The sequence below is a fragment of the Procambarus clarkii genome, chromosome 58, assembly GCF_040958095.1.
Source record: "Procambarus clarkii isolate CNS0578487 chromosome 58, FALCON_Pclarkii_2.0, whole genome shotgun sequence".
Lineage (NCBI taxonomy): Eukaryota > Metazoa > Arthropoda > Malacostraca > Decapoda > Cambaridae > Procambarus > Procambarus clarkii.
The window spans coordinates 5,002,581-5,021,459 of record NC_091207.1 but is presented as its reverse complement, the minus strand read 5'-3'; the positions used below and the strand labels follow the sequence as shown (position 1 = coordinate 5,021,459).

At 51.5% G+C, this 18,879-nt stretch overlaps 1 protein-coding gene across 1 annotated transcript in view; it reads right to left on the bottom strand.

The window, feature by feature from the left end:
• Positions 1–18,879, bottom strand: part of LOC123768025 (D-beta-hydroxybutyrate dehydrogenase, mitochondrial-like) — a 173,472-nt gene that overhangs the window by 20,157 nt on the left and 134,436 nt on the right. Inside the window, exons 5-7 of the mRNA XM_069306511.1 lie at positions 18,362–18,517; positions 12,205–12,310; positions 9,847–9,908 (exon numbers count right to left, since the gene is read on the bottom strand). Of these exons, the coding sequence (XP_069162612.1) occupies positions 9,847–9,908; positions 12,205–12,310; positions 18,362–18,517 (324 nt within the window). The remainder of the gene's footprint in view (positions 1–9,846; positions 9,909–12,204; positions 12,311–18,361; positions 18,518–18,879) is intronic.

Here is an 18,879-nt window from a genome sequence, read left to right as displayed (position 1 = left end):
CAGGTACCCACGGGAGCTAGGTACATACTGGAGCCAGGTACACACAGGAGCCAGGTACATATCGGAGCCAGGTACATACGGGAGCCAGGTGCACACGGGAGCCAGGTACACATGGGAGCCAGGTACACACGTGAGCCAGGTACACACGTGAGCCAGGTACACACGTGAGCCAGGTACATACGGGAGCCAGGTACATGCGGGAGCCAGGTACATACGGGAACCAGGTACATACGGGAGCCAGGTACATACGGGAGCCAGGTACATACCGGAGCCAGGTACACATGGGAGCCAGGTACATACGGGAGCCAGGTACATACGGGAGCCAGGTACATACGGGAACCAGGTACATACGGGAGCCAGGTACATACGGGAGCCAGGTACATACCGGAGCCAGGTACACATGGGAGCCAGGTACACATGGGAGCCAGGTACACACTGAAACTAGGTGCACACGGGAGCCAGGTACACATGGGAGCCAGGTACATACGGGAGCCAGGTACCCACGGGAGCTAGGTACATACTGGAGCCAGGTACACACAGGAGCCAGGTACATATCGGAGCCAGGTACATACGGGAGCCAGGTGCACACGGGAGCCAGGTACACATGGGAGCCAGGTACACACGTGAGCCAGGTACACACGTGAGCCAGGTACACACGTGAGCCAGGTACATACGGGAGCCAGGTACATACGGGAGCCAGGTACATACGGGAACCAGGTACATACGGGAGCCAGGTACATACGGGAGCCAGGTACATACCGGAGCCAGGTACACATGGGAGCCAGGTACACATGGGAGCCAGGTACACACTGAAACTAGGTGCACACGGGAGCCAGGTACACATGGGAGCCAGGTACACACGGGAGCAAGGTAAATACGTGAGACAGGTACACGCGGGAGCCAGGTACACACGGGAGCTAGGTACACACGGGAGCCAGGTACACACGGGAGCTAGGTACACACGGGAGCCAGGTAACAAACGGGAGCCAGGTACACACAAGAGCCATGAACACACGGGAGTCAGGTACACATGAGAACCAGGTACACTCGGGAGCCAGGTATACACACAAGAGCCATGTACACACGGGAGCCAGGTACACATGAGAGCCAGGTACACACGGGAGCCAGGTAACACACAGGAGCCAGGTACACACTGGAACCTGGTACACCCGGCAGCCAGGTACACACGGCAGCCAGGTACAGCCAGGTACACACGGAAGCCAGGTAACACACGGAAGCCAGGTACAAACGGGTGCCAGGTACCCACGGCAGCCAGGTACACACTGGAGTCAGGTACCCACGGCAGCCAGGTGCACACGGGAGCCAGGTACCCACGGCAGCCAGGTACACACTGGAGCCAGGTCCCCACGGCAGCCAGGTACACATGGGAGCCAGGTACCCACGGCAGCCAGGTACACACGGGAGCCAGGTACACACGGGAGCCAGGTACACACGGGAGGCAGGTACAGCCAGGTACACACGGAAGCCAGGTAACACACGGGAGTCAGGTACAAATGGGTGCCAGGTAGCCACGGCAGCCAGGTACACACGGGAGGCAGGTACCCACGGGAGCCAGGTACAAACGGGTGCCAGGTACCCACGGGAGCCAGGTACAAACGGGTGCCAGGTACCCACGGGAGCCAGGTACACACTGTAGCCAGGTACCCACGGCAGCCAGGTACACACGGGAGCCAGGTACCCACGGCAGCCAGGTACACACGGGAGGCAGGTACCCACGGGAGCCAGGTACAAACGGGTGCCAGGTACCCACGGGAGCCAGGTACAAACGGGTGCCAGGTACCCACGGGAGCCAGGTACACACGGGAGCCAGGTACACACTGGAGCCAGGTACAAACGGGTGCCAGGTACCCACGGGAGCCAGGTACACACGGGAGCCAGGTACACACGGGAGCCAGGTACACACTGGAGTCAGGTACAAACGGGTGCCAGGTACACACGGGAGCCAGGTACACACTGGAGCCAGGTACAAACGGGTGCCAGGTACCCACGGGAGCCAGGTACACACGGGAGCCAGGTACACACTGGAGTCAGGTACAAACGGGTGCCAGGTACACACGGGAGCCAGGTACACACTGGAGCCAGGTACAAACGGGTGCCAGGTACCCACGGGAGCCAGGTACACACGGGCGCCAGGTACACACTGGAGTCAGGTACAAACGGGTGCCAGGTACACACGGGAGCCAGGTACACACTGGAGCCAGGTACAAACGGGAGCCAGGTACACACGGGAGCCAGGTACACACTGGAGTCAGGTACAAACGGGTGCCAGGTACCCACGGGAGCCAGGTACATACTGGAATCAGGTACAAACGGGTGCCAGGTACACACGGGAGCCAGGTACAAACGGGTGCCAGGTACACACTGGAGCCAGGTACAAACGGGTGCCAGGTACACACTGGAGCCAGGTACACACGGGAGCCAGGTACAAACGGGTGCCAGGTACACACTGGAGCCAGGTACACACGGGAGCCAGGTACCCACGGGAGCCAGGTACACACTGGAGCCAGGTACAAACGGGTGCCAGGTACACACTGGAGCCAGGTACACACTGGAACCAGGTACACACGGGAGCCAGGTACAAACGGGTGCCAGGTACACACTGGAGCCAGGTACAAACGGGTGCCAGGTACCCACGGGAGCCAGGTACACACTGGATCCAGGTACAAACGGGTGCCAGGTACACACTGGAGCCAGGTACACACTGGAGCCAGGTACAAACGGGTGCCAGGTACACACTGGAGCCAGGTACAAACGGGTGCCAGGTACACACTGGAGCCAGGTACAAACGGGTGCCAGGTACCCACGGGAGCCAGGTACACACTGGAGCCAGGTACAAACGGGTGCCAGGTACCCACGGGAACCAGGTACACACTGGAGCCAGGTACAAACGGGTGCCAGGTACCCACGGGAGCCAGGTACACACGGGAGCTAGGTAACACACTGGAGCCAGGTACACACGGAAGCCAGGTACACACGGGAGCCAGGTACACACGGGAGCCAGGTACACACGGGAGCCAGGTAACACACGGGAGCCAGGTAACACACGGGATCGAGTCAGGTAAATATGGGAACCAGGTACACACGGGTACCAGGTACATACTGGAGCCAGATACATACGTGAGCCAGGCACACACGGGAGCCAGGGACACACGGGAGCCAGGCACACACGGGAGCCAGATAAATACGTGAGCCAGGTACATACGGGAGCCAGGTACACACGGGAGCCAGGTACACACGGGAGCTAGGTACACACTGTAGCCAGGTACACACTGGAGCCAGGTACACACGGGAGCCAGGTACACACGGGAACTAGGTACACACGGGAACCAGGTACACACGGGAACCAGCTACACACGGGAGCCAGGTACACACGGGAGCCAGGTACACACGGGAACCAGGTATACACGAGAGCTAGGTACACACGGGAGCCAGGCTTACACGGGTGCCAGGTACACGTGGGAGCCAGGTACACACGGGAGCCATCTACACATGGGAGCCAGGTACACATGGGAGCCAGGCACACACGGGTGCTAGGTACACATGGGAGCCAGGTACACACGGGAGCCATGTACACACGGGAGCCAGGCACACACGGGTGCCAGGTACACACGGGAGCCATGTACACACGGGAGCCATGTACACACGGGAGCCATGTACACACGGGAGCCAGGTACACACGGGAGCCATGTACACACGGGAGCCAGGTACACACGGGAGCCAGGTACACACGGGAGCCATGTACACACGGGAGCCAGGCACACACGGGTGCCAGGTACACACGGGAACCAGGTACACACGGGAGCCAGGCACACACGGGAGCCAGGCACACACGGGAGCCAGGTACACACGGGAGCCAGGCACACACGGGAGCCATGTACACACGGGAGCCAGGCACACACGGGAGCCAGGCACACACGGGAACCAGGCACACACGGGAGCCAGGTACACATAGGAGCCAGGTACACACGGGAGCCAGGCACACACGGGAGCCAGGTACACACGGGAGCCAGGTACACACGGGAGCCAGGTACACACGGGAGCCAGGTACACACGGGAGCCAGGTACACACGGGAGCCATGCACACACGGGAGTCAGGTACACACGGGAGCCAGGTGCACACGGGAGCCAGGTACACACGGGAGCCAGGTACACACGGGAGCCAGGTACACACGGGAGCCAGGTACACACGGGAGCCAGGTACACACGGGAGCCAGGCACACACGGGTGCTAGGTACACATGGGAGCCAGGTACACACGGGAGCCATGTACACATGGGAGCCAGGTACACACGGGAGCCAGGCACACACGGGAGCCAGGCACACACGGGTGCTAGGTACACATGGGAGCCAGGTACACACGGGAGCCAGGTACACACGGAAGCCAGGTAAAACACGGGAGCCAGGTACACATGGGAGCCAGGTACACACGGGAGCCATGTACCCACGGGAGCCAGGTACACACGGGAGCCAGGTAACACACCGGAGCCAGGTACACACGGGAGCCAGGTACACACGGGAGCCAGGTACATACGGGAGCCAGGTACACGTGGGAGCCAGATACACACGGGAGCCAGGTACACACGGGAGCCAGGTACACACGGGAGCCAGGTACACACGAGAGCTAGGTACACACGGGAGCCAGGTACACACTGGAGCCAGGTACACACGGGAGCCAGGTACACACGGGAGCCAAGAACACACGGGAACCAGGTACACACTGGAACCAGGTACACACGGGAGCCAGGGACACACGGGTGCCAGGTACACACGGGAGCCAAGTACACACGGGAGCCAGGTACATACGGGAGCCAGGTACATACGGGAGCCAGGTACACACGGGAGCCAGGTACACAGCGGAGCTAGGTACACACGGGAGCCAGGTACACACGGGAGCTAGGTACATACTGGAGCCAGGTACACACAGGAGCCAGGTACATATCGGAGCCAGGTACATAGGGAGCTAGGTACTTACGGGAGCCAGGTACACATGGGAGCCAGGTACATACGGGAGCCAGGTACCCACGGGAGCTAGGTACATACTGGAGCCAGGTACACACAGGAGCCAGGTACATATCGGAGCCAGGTACATACGGGAGCCAGGTGCACACGGGAGCCAGGTACACATGGGAGCCAGGTACACACGTGAGCCAGGTACACACGTGAGCCAGGTACACACGTGAGCCAGGTACATACGGGAGCCAGGTACATACGGGAGCCAGGTACATACGGGAACCAGGTACATACGGGAGCCAGGTACATACGGGAGCCAGGTACATACCGGAGCCAGGTACACATGGGAGCCAGGTACATACGGGAGCCAGGTACATACGGGAGCCAGGTACATACGGGAACCAGGTACATACGGGAGCCAGGTACATACGGGAGCCAGGTACATACCGGAGCCAGGTACACATGGGAGCCAGGTACACATGGGAGCCAGGTACACACTGAAACTAGGTGCACACGGGAGCCAGGTACACATGGGAGCCAGGTACATACGGGAGCCAGGTACCCACGGGAGCTAGGTACATACTGGAGCCAGGTACACACAGGAGCCAGGTACATATCGGAGCCAGGTACATACGGGAGCCAGGTGCACACGGGAGCCAGGTACACATGGGAGCCAGGTACACACGTGAGCCAGGTACACACGTGAGCCAGGTACACACGTGAGCCAGGTACATACGGGAGCCAGGTACATACGGGAGCCAGGTACATACGGGAACCAGGTACATACGGGAGCCAGGTACATACGGGAGCCAGGTACATACCGGAGCCAGGTACACATGGGAGCCAGGTACACATGGGAGCCAGGTACACACTGAAACTAGGTGCACACGGGAGCCAGGTACACATGGGAGCCAGGTACACACGGGAGCAAGGTAAATACGTGAGACAGGTACACGCGGGAGCCAGGTACACACGGGAGCTAGGTACACACGGGAGCCAGGTACACACGGGAGCTAGGTACACACGGGAGCCAGGTAACAAACGGGAGCCAGGTACACACAAGAGCCATGAACACACGGGAGTCAGGTACACATGAGAACCAGGTACACTCGGGAGCCAGGTATACACACAAGAGCCATGTACACACGGGAGCCAGGTACACATGAGAGCCAGGTACACACGGGAGCCAGGTAACACACAGGAGCCAGGTACACACTGGAACCTGGTACACCCGGCAGCCAGGTACACACGGCTGCCAGGTACAGCCAGGTACACACGGAAGCCAGGTAACACACGGAAGCCAGGTACAAACGGGTGCCAGGTACCCACGGCAGCCAGGTACACACTGGAGTCAGGTACCCACGGCAGCCAGGTGCACACGGGAGCCAGGTACCCACGGCAGCCAGGTACACACTGGAGCCAGGTCCCCACGGCAGCCAGGTACACATGGGAGCCAGGTACCCACGGCAGCCAGGTACACACGGGAGCCAGGTACACACGGGAGCCAGGTACACACGGGAGGCAGGTACAGCCAGGTACACACGGAAGCCAGGTAACACACGGGAGTCAGGTACAAATGGGTGCCAGGTAGCCACGGCAGCCAGGTACACACGGGAGGCAGGTACCCACGGGAGCCAGGTACAAACGGGTGCCAGGTACCCACGGGAGCCAGGTACAAACGGGTGCCAGGTACCCACGGGAGCCAGGTACACACTGTAGCCAGGTACCCACGGCAGCCAGGTACACACGGGAGCCAGGTACCCACGGCAGCCAGGTACACACGGGAGGCAGGTACCCACGGGAGCCAGGTACAAACGGGTGCCAGGTACCCACGGGAGCCAGGTACAAACGGGTGCCAGGTACCCACGGGAGCCAGGTACACACGGGAGCCAGGTACACACTGGAGCCAGGTACAAACGGGTGCCAGGTACCCACGGGAGCCAGGTACACACGGGAGCCAGGTACACACGGGAGCCAGGTACACACTGGAGTCAGGTACAAACGGGTGCCAGGTACACACGGGAGCCAGGTACACACTGGAGCCAGGTACAAACGGGTGCCAGGTACCCACGGGAGCCAGGTACACACGGGAGCCAGGTACACACTGGAGTCAGGTACAAACGGGTGCCAGGTACACACGGGAGCCAGGTACACACTGGAGCCAGGTACAAACGGGTGCCAGGTACCCACGGGGGCCAGGTACACACGGGCGCCAGGTACACACTGGAGTCAGGTACAAACGGGTGCCAGGTACACACGGGAGCCAGGTACACACTGGAGCCAGGTACAAACGGGAGCCAGGTACACACGGGAGCCAGGTACACACTGGAGTCAGGTACAAACGGGTGCCAGGTACCCACGGGAGCCAGGTACATACTGGAATCAGGTACAAACGGGTGCCAGGTACACACGGGAGCCAGGTACAAACGGGTGCCAGGTACACACTGGAGCCAGGTACAAACGGGTGCCAGGTACACACTGGAGCCAGGTACACACGGGAGCCAGGTACAAACGGGTGCCAGGTACACACTGGAGCCAGGTACACACGGGAGCCAGGTACCCACGGGAGCCAGGTACACACTGGAGCCAGGTACAAACGGGTGCCAGGTACACACTGGAGCCAGGTACACACTGGAACCAGGTACACACGGGAGCCAGGTACAAACGGGTGACAGGTACACACTGGAGCCAGGTACAAACGGGTGCCAGGTACCCACGGGAGCCAGGTACACACTGGATCCAGGTACAAACGGGTGCCAGGTACACACTGGAGCCAGGTACACACTGGAGCCAGGTACAAACGGGTGCCAGGTACACACTGGAGCCAGGTACAAACGGGTGCCAGGTACACACTGGAGCCAGGTACAAACGGGTGCCAGGTACCCACGGGAGCCAGGTACACACTGGAGCCAGGTACAAACGGGTGCCAGGTACCCACGGGAACCAGGTACACACTGGAGCCAGGTACAAACGGGTGCCAGGTACCCACGGGAGCCAGGTACACACGGGAGCTAGGTAACACACTGGAGCCAGGTACACACGGAAGCCAGGTACACACGGGAGCCAGGTACACACGGGAGCCAGGTACACACGGGAGCCAGGTAACACACGGGAGCCAGGTAACACACGGGATCGAGTCAGGTAAATATGGGAACCAGGTACACACGGGTACCAGGTACATACTGGAGCCAGATACATACGTGAGCCAGGCACACACGGGAGCCAGGGACACACGGGAGCCAGGCACACACGGGAGCCAGATAAATACGTGAGCCAGGTACATACGGGAGCCAGGTACACACGGGAGCCAGGTACACACGGGAGCTAGGTACACACTGTAGCCAGGTACACACTGGAGCCAGGTACACACGGGAGCCAGGTACACACGGGAACTAGGTACACACGGGAACCAGGTACACACGGGAACCAGCTACACACGGGAGCCAGGTACACACGGGAGCCAGGTACACACGGGAGCCAGGTACACACGGGAGCTAGGTACACACTGTAGCCAGGTACACACTGGAGCCAGGTACACACGGGAGCCAGGTACACACGGGAACCAGGTACACACGGGAACCAGCTACACACGGGTGCCAGGTACACGTGGGAGCCAGGTACACACGGGAGCCATCTACACATGGGAGCCAGGTACACATGGGAGCCAGGCACACACGGGTGCTAGGTACACATGGGAGCCAGGTACACACGGGAGCCATGTACACACGGGAGCCAGGCACACACGGGTGCCAGGTACACACGGGAGCCATGTACACACGGGAGCCATGTACACACGGGAGCCATGTACACACGGGAGCCAGGTACACACGGGAGCCATGTACACACGGGAGCCATGTACACACGGGAGCCAGGTACACACGGGAGCCATGTACACACGGGAGCCAGGCACACACGGGTGCCAGGTACACACGGGAACCAGGTACACACGGGAGCCAGGCACACACGGGAGCCAGGCACACACGGGAGCCAGGTACACACGGGAGCCAGGCACACACGGGAGCCATGTACACACGGGAGCCAGGCACACACGGGAGCCAGGCACACACGGGAACCAGGCACACACGGGAGCCAGGTACACATAGGAGCCAGGTACACACGGGAGCCAGGCACACACGGGAGCCAGGTACACACGGGAGCCAGGTACACACGGGAGCCAGGTACACACGGGAGCCAGGTACACACGGGAGCCAGGTACACACGGGAGCCATGCACACACGGGAGCCAGGTACACACGGGAGCCAGGTGCACACGGGAGCCAGGTACACACGGGAGCCAGGTACACACGGGAGCCAGGTACACACGGGAGCCAGGTACACACGGGAGCCAGGTACACACGGGAGCCAGGCACACACGGGTGCTAGGTACACATGGGAGCCAGGTACACACGGGAGCCATGTACACATGGGAGCCAGGTACACACGGGAGCCAGGCACACACGGGAGCCAGGCACACACGGGTGCTAGGTACACATGGGAGCCAGGTACACACGGGAGCCAGGCACACACGGGTGCTAGGTACACATGGGAGCCAGGTACACACGGGAGCCAGGCACACACGGGTGCTAGGAACACATGGGAGCCAGGTACACACGGGAGCCAGGCACACACGGGTGCTAGGTACACATGGGAGCCAGGTACACACGGGAGCCAGGCACACACGGGTGCTAGGTACACATGGGAGCCAGGTACACACGGGAGCCATGTACACATGGGAGCCAGGTACACACGGGAGCCAGGCACACACGGGTGCTAGGTACACATGGGAGCCAGGTACACACGGGAGCCAGGCACACACGGGTGCTAGGTACACATGGGAGCCAGGTACACACGGGAGCCATGTACACAGGTACACTCACCTGCTACATAGTTGCCGGGTTCGATGAGACACACCTTAACATCCCAGGCCTTCATCTCCTGCCTGGGAAGGAGAGAATACTCACTACAGTGAAAACATATACTTCACCTGGGAGAGACTTGTGTATGAGCATGTGCTTGTATGTTGTTGTCTCATACCAACGCCATTTATTATGTTATATTAGATGAAGTACGCGGCAGTTCCCGGGTCTCTGTCTATGACTCTGCCTCACTCTCTCTTCCTCTCTCATTCCCGTTTTCTCTCTCTCATAATACAATATACCCACGCAGTGACTCACAACGCAACCACAAGCTTATGTTTATCATTGTTACTTTGATGTATCGTAGTAACAATGTTGTGGTTGATTAATAGGTAAAAATGTTTTGAAAACTCCCTGGAAATTTAAACCATCCTTACAGGCTTCTAGGAGTCATTGCCAATTCTGCCTAATTAGGAACATGGGTTCGATTCGGACATCCTATGACACTCTCCATACAGCTACAAATCACTATGAATAATTGCATAAGGTTAACTGCAAGTCCAACCCACCAACCAAGTTCCAACCACCGTCAAACAGACAGACACATTCTCATGTTTAAGTACTAGAAGGGTGTGTGTTGGTGTCCCCCATCTCCTTTTCATACATCTTCCTCACCACTATCTCACACACTCTCCCTATCTCCTCTTCACACACCTTCCCCATCTCGCCTCACCTCTCTCATAACAATCTTCCTCTCTACAAACATCACACAACACCCATCTCCACTTACCCCCACCCAGTGTGTCTCCTCCCACGCAGCCTCTCCCCATCACCGTAACCACTTTCACTTCCCATTATTTACAACACTTGTAGTCAAAAGGTTGTGTCCAGAACGCACATCTGTCACGTGACCATAAGTTTTGAATGTCAATACGTGAATTCACTAATAGTTAAACGTATGCTATACTCTATGGAAGTTTGGTTGCACATTTCAACCCAAAAACTTGGTGAAGGGGCGGGGGCAAAGGGGCCGACCATCACCACTTGATGAGACTCTCCAAAAATGACGAGTCCCCATGCAAGGCTCCATGAGGGTAGGCCCATGAGACTTACTTCCTATACAGACAGACATTCTCTCTCTTTTATATATCTAATATCTCTCTCTCTCTCTCTCTCTCTCTCTCTCTCTCTCTCTCTCTCTCTCTCTCTCTCTCTCTCTCTCTCTCTCTCTCTCTCTCTCTCTCTCTCTCTCTCTCTCTCTCTCTATATATATATATATATATATATATATATAATATTGGGACACACGGCAGTGCCCAGGTCTGTGTGCGTCTGGTTCTCCCTGTCTGCCCCCCCCCCTTTTCATTCTCCGATTCTCCCTCCATTTCTTCCCATTCTTCCTCCCTCTCTGCCTTCTTCTCTTCCTCCTTCCTGTTCTCATATTTTCGTTCCCTCCCATTTGTTCTCTCAAATACCCTCCCATCTGTTCTCTCTAGCACCATTCCATCTGTTCTCTCTAACACCCTTCCATCTGTTCTCTCTAACACCCTTTCATCTGTTCTCTCTAACACCCCCTCTATCTGTTATCTCTAACACCCCCTCCATCTGTTCTCTCTAACACCCCTTCCATCTGTTCTCTCTAACACCCCCTCCATCTGTTCTCTCTAACACCCCTCCATCTGTTCTCTCTAACACCCCCTCCATCTGTTCTCTCTAACACCCTTCCATCTGTTCTAATACCTTTCCATCTGTTCTCTCTAACACCGTTCCGTCTCTTCTCTCACAGCGGGCAGAACTTCTTTGAGTGACGTTGAATGCTTCTGATATTGACACATTATATGAGTCTGTAGAAAGAAAGTGGCTCCTAGTATTCACACAATATACCAGTCAGTAGAAAGAGAGTAGCCCCTAGTATGGACACATTATACCAGTCAATAGAGAGAGAGAGTAGCCCCTAATATTGACACATTATACCAGTCAATAGAAAGAGAGAGTAGCCCCTAGTATTGATACATTATACCAGTCAGTAGACTGAGAGTAGCCCCTAATATTGACACATTATACGAGTCAAAAGAAAGAGAGTAGCCCCCTAATACTGACACATTATACCAGTCAGTAGAAAGAGAGTAGCCCTCTAGTATTTGTGTAAACACTTTAGTTGAAATTTTTCCTTTTAATATTTAATATTTACGTTGCTTCACATGAAAGTCAGGTCGTTTACTGTTTGTGAAAACCCCAGATCGTCTTACTTTACAGTAAATTACATAAATTATATTCTTTCCTTATTCAGGTTACTCTTAATAAGTATTATATTACGGGCAGTATGATAATTTTATCAACGTTAAAGATGTTAAGGTTTGAACAATGAATAGTACTAACCTCAGGCAGTCAGTGAATCCCTCAACTGCGTACTTGGAGAGGACGTAGGGAGCCCTCATAGTGTTGCCCATCCTGCCGTACATGCTGGCAACGTTCACCACACGACCTGCCAACCAAATTCAGTTTAATATATAGAGCACATGCTCTATTTAAGCTTATAGTTGCAAAGGAAAAAAGGTGGCTTAGAAAATGTTAACAAAACACATAGTTGCAGAAGTTTTCTGTGGCGAGAGGAAGCAGTGATAGTTCTATCGAGGGTGAGTAGTTAGGAAGATGTTGAGTGCCAAGGCCTCATGCCACTGTACTTCCAACTATGGACACTTAAAGGAAAAGTTGGTTAAGGTAAGGGACTGTAATTGACGCCTGATCAGCTACCTGGACAGATAGCCGATCTGTCGTCACCCTTTTTCTGGGTACAAATCCTGTGAGGTGTTTATGCTATGAATGAACATTATTGTTCAGCTTCTTCCAAAGGTACTATTGTTCAACCATTTCGATTGTTATTGTCACCTAACTTACACAAGAAAACAAAACAAATTGTGTAACTTACGCAAATGTACTTACTCAACTGCACTTACCTAACTGTAATAGTTATGGTTCACCTCTTTTAAATGTTATTGTTTACACTGGATGCTTTTGCTCAACCCTTTTCTGTTATGGTTTGATGGCGCAACAGCCAAACCTTGACTGTCACACCTTACACAGGCAGAAAAAAAATTAGTATAGGTTAGGCTGGACAAAAGTAAACTATCCTTAGAATATAGTGTAACATTGAATCCTGATCCAGATATAGAAGGTTACCAGGTTAGAATGGAATGTTTTAGGATAGGTTAAGTACATAACCTAACTCTGCCATGTTCATGGTCTTTGATGTATAGAAATGGTGAAAAACTGCACCTTTCGTATGATTCATGAGCAAATTTGGTGTATGATGTAGAAATGTATAGCTGGTATTGAGGATAGGTTTATTTTGGATAGGATGTGATTGGGTTAGATATGTAAGTAGGATAGGTTAAACTATACTTTATTTGAATTAAGAGCAAAATATAGTGTAGCAACGAGAAACAGTTACATATATGGTTAAAACTGTACTTTCAAATGGGATAAGGGGTTAGGATAGGATTAGAAATTCATTCGTTAAACCGTTTATAAGATTTAACAACAAAATATAATGTAATGTAACGTAGGGAAATGAATTAAACATGTAAGGGGTATGAGGATAGGTTGCACTAGGTTAAAGACTGTCAAAATTGCTTTTTTTTAAGAATTTGAGCAAATATAGTGTGAAATAGGGATGTGATCGAGCTGTAGATGGTCTCAAGGATAGGCCAGACAACGCTATGTGAGGGTAGGATAGGTTAGACTCTGGTATGTGAGGATAGGTTGGACTATGCTATGTGTAGATATGATTGTAATGTTTGGACTGAAAAACCTATTCTTATCCTATGGTTTATGAGCAAATATAGTTTAAGATATGGGAAACGTTCCAGCTTCAGCTGGTCAAGCTGCACTTTTCTCAGAATCATACCATGATGTATTGCAACACTAGGATATTGCCCGATGTGTGGATATAGTACGGTTAATGGGGTAGGTTATATGAGGTTGTTGTGATGGATTTCTTGTAAGGAAAATGACGAAAAATATAAACTTTTTACTATACAGGAGTATAAATATCATGACACCTTGACATGATCAAGGTATGGAAGGTCTTTGGGTTGAAATGGGTAGGTTGAGTAATATTGAGATGGGCTGTGAGGGTGTTTTATGGATTTGAGAAACTATGCTTTTCATGTGCTTTATGACCAAATGTAGTTTAACAGGGGAAATGTTCCAGGTGTAGGAAGTCTTTGGGGTGGGATATACTATGAGAGGTTAGATGGGTGAGCAGGTTATCTTGGGTGAAATTACATATATTAATGATTTATGAGTAAATATACTGTATAATAGGGAGAAAGCTCTGTATATAAAGGGATTCAGGGTAGGTTGACTAGGAAAGGTATAGTTGGGATGGTAAAACTATGCTTCTTCCATTAAGTAAGCAAATCTAGTGTGGGTGTCATGATCTGGGTGTAGAAGATCTTGAGGATGGATTACACTAAGTTATTAAGGGTTGGGGTGTGGTGGTGCACGGAGAGGTGAGACTGCGCCGCTCCCATGACTTATGATCAAATACTGTGTTACATGTGGGAAATACTGTGTTACATGTGGGAAATACTGTGTTACATGTGGGAAATACTGTGTTACATGTGGGAAATACTGTGTTACATGTGGGAAATACTGTGTTACATGTGGGAAATACTGTGTTACATGTGGGAAATACTGTGTTACATGTGGGAAATACTGTGTTACATGTGGGAAATACTGTGTTACATGTGGGAAATACAGTGTTACATGGGGGAAATACAGTGTTACATGTGGGGAAATACAGTGTTACATGTGGGAAATACAGTGTTACATGTGGGAAATACAGTGTTATATGTGGGAAATACAGCGTTACATGCAGACGAGGAATCATAATAACGTGGCTGAAATATGTTGATCAAACCAGACACTAGAAAGTGAAGGGACGACTAGTAGCATTGTGCTCTGCCTCCCCTTCATAACTGAACTCAAACTTTTTACTAATGCCTTTCGTCCTCTTGATATAAAGCTCGCCTTTCGACAAACTAACACACTTCGTAGCAATCTAGTTCACACCGCTCCTCCTGCTTCTAATGCTGCTGGTGTCTATTTCCTGTTCGTCATGTCCTCTCCAATACTTTGGTGAAACTCTCCCTACACTTAATGACAGACTTTAAGAACACAAAAGAAGTGTTAAGTCAACAGACACAAACAATGCTCTCTTCGGTCGTGTTAGGGATTCTAATCATCCTATTGATTGGTCTTCCTCCAAAATAATCTTTCCTGCCTCTACTCTACACAGACGCCGTCTTGTTGAATCAGCTCTAATACACAATGTACCCAACATGAACTTGAGTCCTGGCTTTGTTGCTGTTGACTCTTCCCTTTAACAGTATCTACTGAAATGCTCTAAACTTTCTAACAAACGTGACCTAACATAAGCCATTTATCTTTCTTTCTCTTTCCTTTTTTCTTTTTCTTTCCAGTGTTTTCTCCTACAATCCTGTGCTTATTCCTTTTACTATCCCCTTTGTTATTGGGTGGTTATAAATAGGAGGTGCCTCGTATGGGCCAATAGGTCTTCTGCTGTTACCTTTGTTCTTATGTTCTTATGTTCTTTTCCCCTTCATTTCACCTTAAATTTCGTATCTTTTGCCTTGCTTTTTCTTTTTCTGAGGAGAAGATTTTCTTCTCCTCACCTCTCTCTTGCCTATTTATTGCCTTCACCTCCTTCCCTCATCTACCAGTGACCTTAGAAGAGCTTTAAGAGTCCCTGAATCTTGCAGTGGCCACCTTGAAGCCATCAACACAGCCACTCTCCTGGTCAAAAAAGGTGTCCAGCAGCTGGACACCCTCATAAAGACTGTGAAGCAGTATCCTCCCCCGCGATAACAGCTTGACGATGAAATGCAACCTCAGAATACTGAAAAGAATTACTGAACAAAAATTTTTACCACTTACGGGCTATTCATGCCCGTGCCACCTCTTGGGTGGCTTAATCTTTATCAGTCAATCTTCCCTCATCACAATCGACTTGAGAATGGTCCAGGACGGACCGAAACGTCGTCGTTTCTTTACTTCCTGATGTGTGGTTTGGTCATCATATCGTCACTTTTTGATGTGTGGTTTGGTCATCATATTTTCACTTTCTGATGGGTGGTTTGGTCATCATATTTTCACTTTCTGATGTGTGGTTTGGTCATCATATCGTCACTTTCTGATGTGTGGTTTGGTCATCATATTTTCACTTTCTGATGTTTGGTCTGGTGGTCATATCTTGAGCCTCGTTACTGTGACTCATCACTGATTGTGGCACGTGGGAAATGTTTCGTGTATAGAAGGTATTCCCCAATGATCTTTGGCAGGTGGAGTCCGGATTTCTTGGCGTTCACAGTTTCGATCAGTTTATTCAGTTCACAGAAACTGTGAACGCCAAGAAATCCGGACTCCACCTGCCAAAGATCATTGGGGAATATAAACCTGGATATGCGTATGGAAATGTCAAGACGCACAAGCCTGGAAACCCACTTCGGCCAATCATTAGCCAGATACCCACACCCACGTACAGACTGGCGAAGCGACTCAACGGCTTGCTGACTCCTTATGTTCCTTGCGCCTTCAGCCTGAAGTCTCCAAAGGAATTTGTTGACTTACTGCGGGGCACACGGGCCACAGGGATAAGAGCCTCGTTGGACGTAGAATCGCTGTTTACCAACGTACCTGTGGACGAGACAATCGGAATGATAGCCGACAGAGTGTATCGTGATCCAGCCTGTACTCCTCTTGACATACCAGAAAATATTCTGAGGAAACTACTCCAAGCTTGTACTAAAGAGGCACCCTTCTTGAGCCCGGATGGGCACATGTATAAGCAAGTAGATGGGGTCGCCATGGGTTCTCCCCTAGGTGTCCTGTTTGCAAACTTCTACATGGGTACCATCGAGCAAAAAGTCTTAGTCGACATGAACTTGAAACCGGCCATATACTGCAGGTATGTTGACGACATTTTTACACAGGTACCTGATGTCAGACATCTGCAGGAGCTGAAGGAGGCATTTGAGCAGAGTTCCGTGCTGCGTTTCACTTACGAGATGGAAAAGGATGGAAGCTGCCCTTTCTAGATGTAACAGTCATGGAAAAAGACGGAGGTTTCCACACTGCAGTCTACACTAAGGAAACAAACATAGGAATGTGCCTAAATGCCAACAGCGACTGCCCAGACAGGTACAAGAGGAGTGTTGTTAACGCATATGTCGACCGTGCTCTCAGCCACAGCTCAGAATGGAAGCAAGTCGACGAAGAACTCTGTAGGGTAAGGCAGGTCCTAGTCAATAACGGCTTCTCCAATGGTTTCGTCGATGACATCATAAGAAGGAAAGTGAAAAGCCATGCAACCTCTGAAGAGACAACTAACACAACACCTTTACCCCCTATTAGACTATTTTACAGGAACTTCTTTTCCACAGCTCATAAAACGGAGGAAAGGGTCCTGAAAGATATTGTTAATAGAAACGTTATCCCTACAGACAAAAATCAGAGGATACAACTGACGATTTACTATAAAACCAGAAAAACGGCCAGCCTACTCATGAGAAACTCTCCAGACACAAAACAGAACGCTTTAAAAGAGACTAACGTCGTCTATGCCTTCAAATGCCCACTTGGGGACTGTAAGCTCCAAAAAACCCAGTATATAGGCAAGACAACAACATCTCTTTCTAGGCGTTTAACGATGCATAAGCAACAGGGCTCCATTAAGGAACATATAATCTCTTCCCACAACCAAACCATCGCCAGAGAAATCCTAGTAAACAACACAGAAATCATCGATAGATACAGCGATAGCAGGCGGCTTGACGTTTGCGAGGCACTACACATCAAGAAGTCAACACCAGCAATCAACAGCCAATTATTGCACAACTATATTCTACCCACCTCAAGACTCCGCTCCAATATAGAAGCATCAAGAAATATGGACCAATAGGCTTTCTACAAACACTTCTATTCAATATCCATTGTTTCGTGTTCTGTCTTGTGTTGATGAAATTAATACCCTATTAATACTCTTGTTCTGTTTTGTGTTGATGAAATTAATACCCTATTAATACCACATTTTGTTCTGTCTTGTGTTAATGCCACATCACCCCTTCCACCTCACTCAAATGTAGATATAAAATCGGAGATACGTAAGTTCTATTCAGTCGTGTATTTGTGAACTAAAGTCTTTGAAAATGTAATAAGTTTTACGAAACGCGCCCGTGTCGCGTCAGACTAGAAATAAAAATGAATTTTGGAGAATTGATTTTTGATTTACCTCCAACAGTGAAGCGTAATGTACGAAAGATTGAGAAAATTCGTGTTAGAATTATTAATCTTACTTTTTCGGTCATATTTAATAATATATGTCTACAGGAAAGACTGCTACCAAAATATACTAATATATATATATATATATATATATATATATATATATATATATATATATATATATATATATATATATATATTATTTATACCCACCCTCAACAGTGCCTACCTTTGGCTCTCCTGATGAGAGGCAGGAAGGTCTTGGTGGCGGCGACGGTGCCCAATAGGTTCACCTCTAGTACTTTCCTGTAGGTGGCGTCCGGGACCCACTCCACCTCGCCGAAGGTAGAGATGCCAGCGTTGTTCACCAGGCCCCATAGCTCCTCTGTCACAAGAAAAAGATGAGTCAAGGTATTACTTTCTAATTGTCCATTAGGTCAATATATGTACGATGGTTCACATCGTTACTATAGTAGATTATAGTAAGCAATGATTATAGTAACCAATGATTATAGTAACCAATGATTATAGTAACCAATGATTATAGTAACTAGTTCATTACCAATGTTGGTGATCTCACACACACAGCTTCGTGAACACTCATTGTCCTGATGTGGTTGTTGTGCTAGAATCATTTCTAGATGACAGGACTCCTGAGAATTCTGCAAAGATTGCTGGTTATATCTCATGAACGCGCCGGGACAGGCAGAGCCGAGGTGGGGAAGTTGCAGTTTGCATCAGAACATC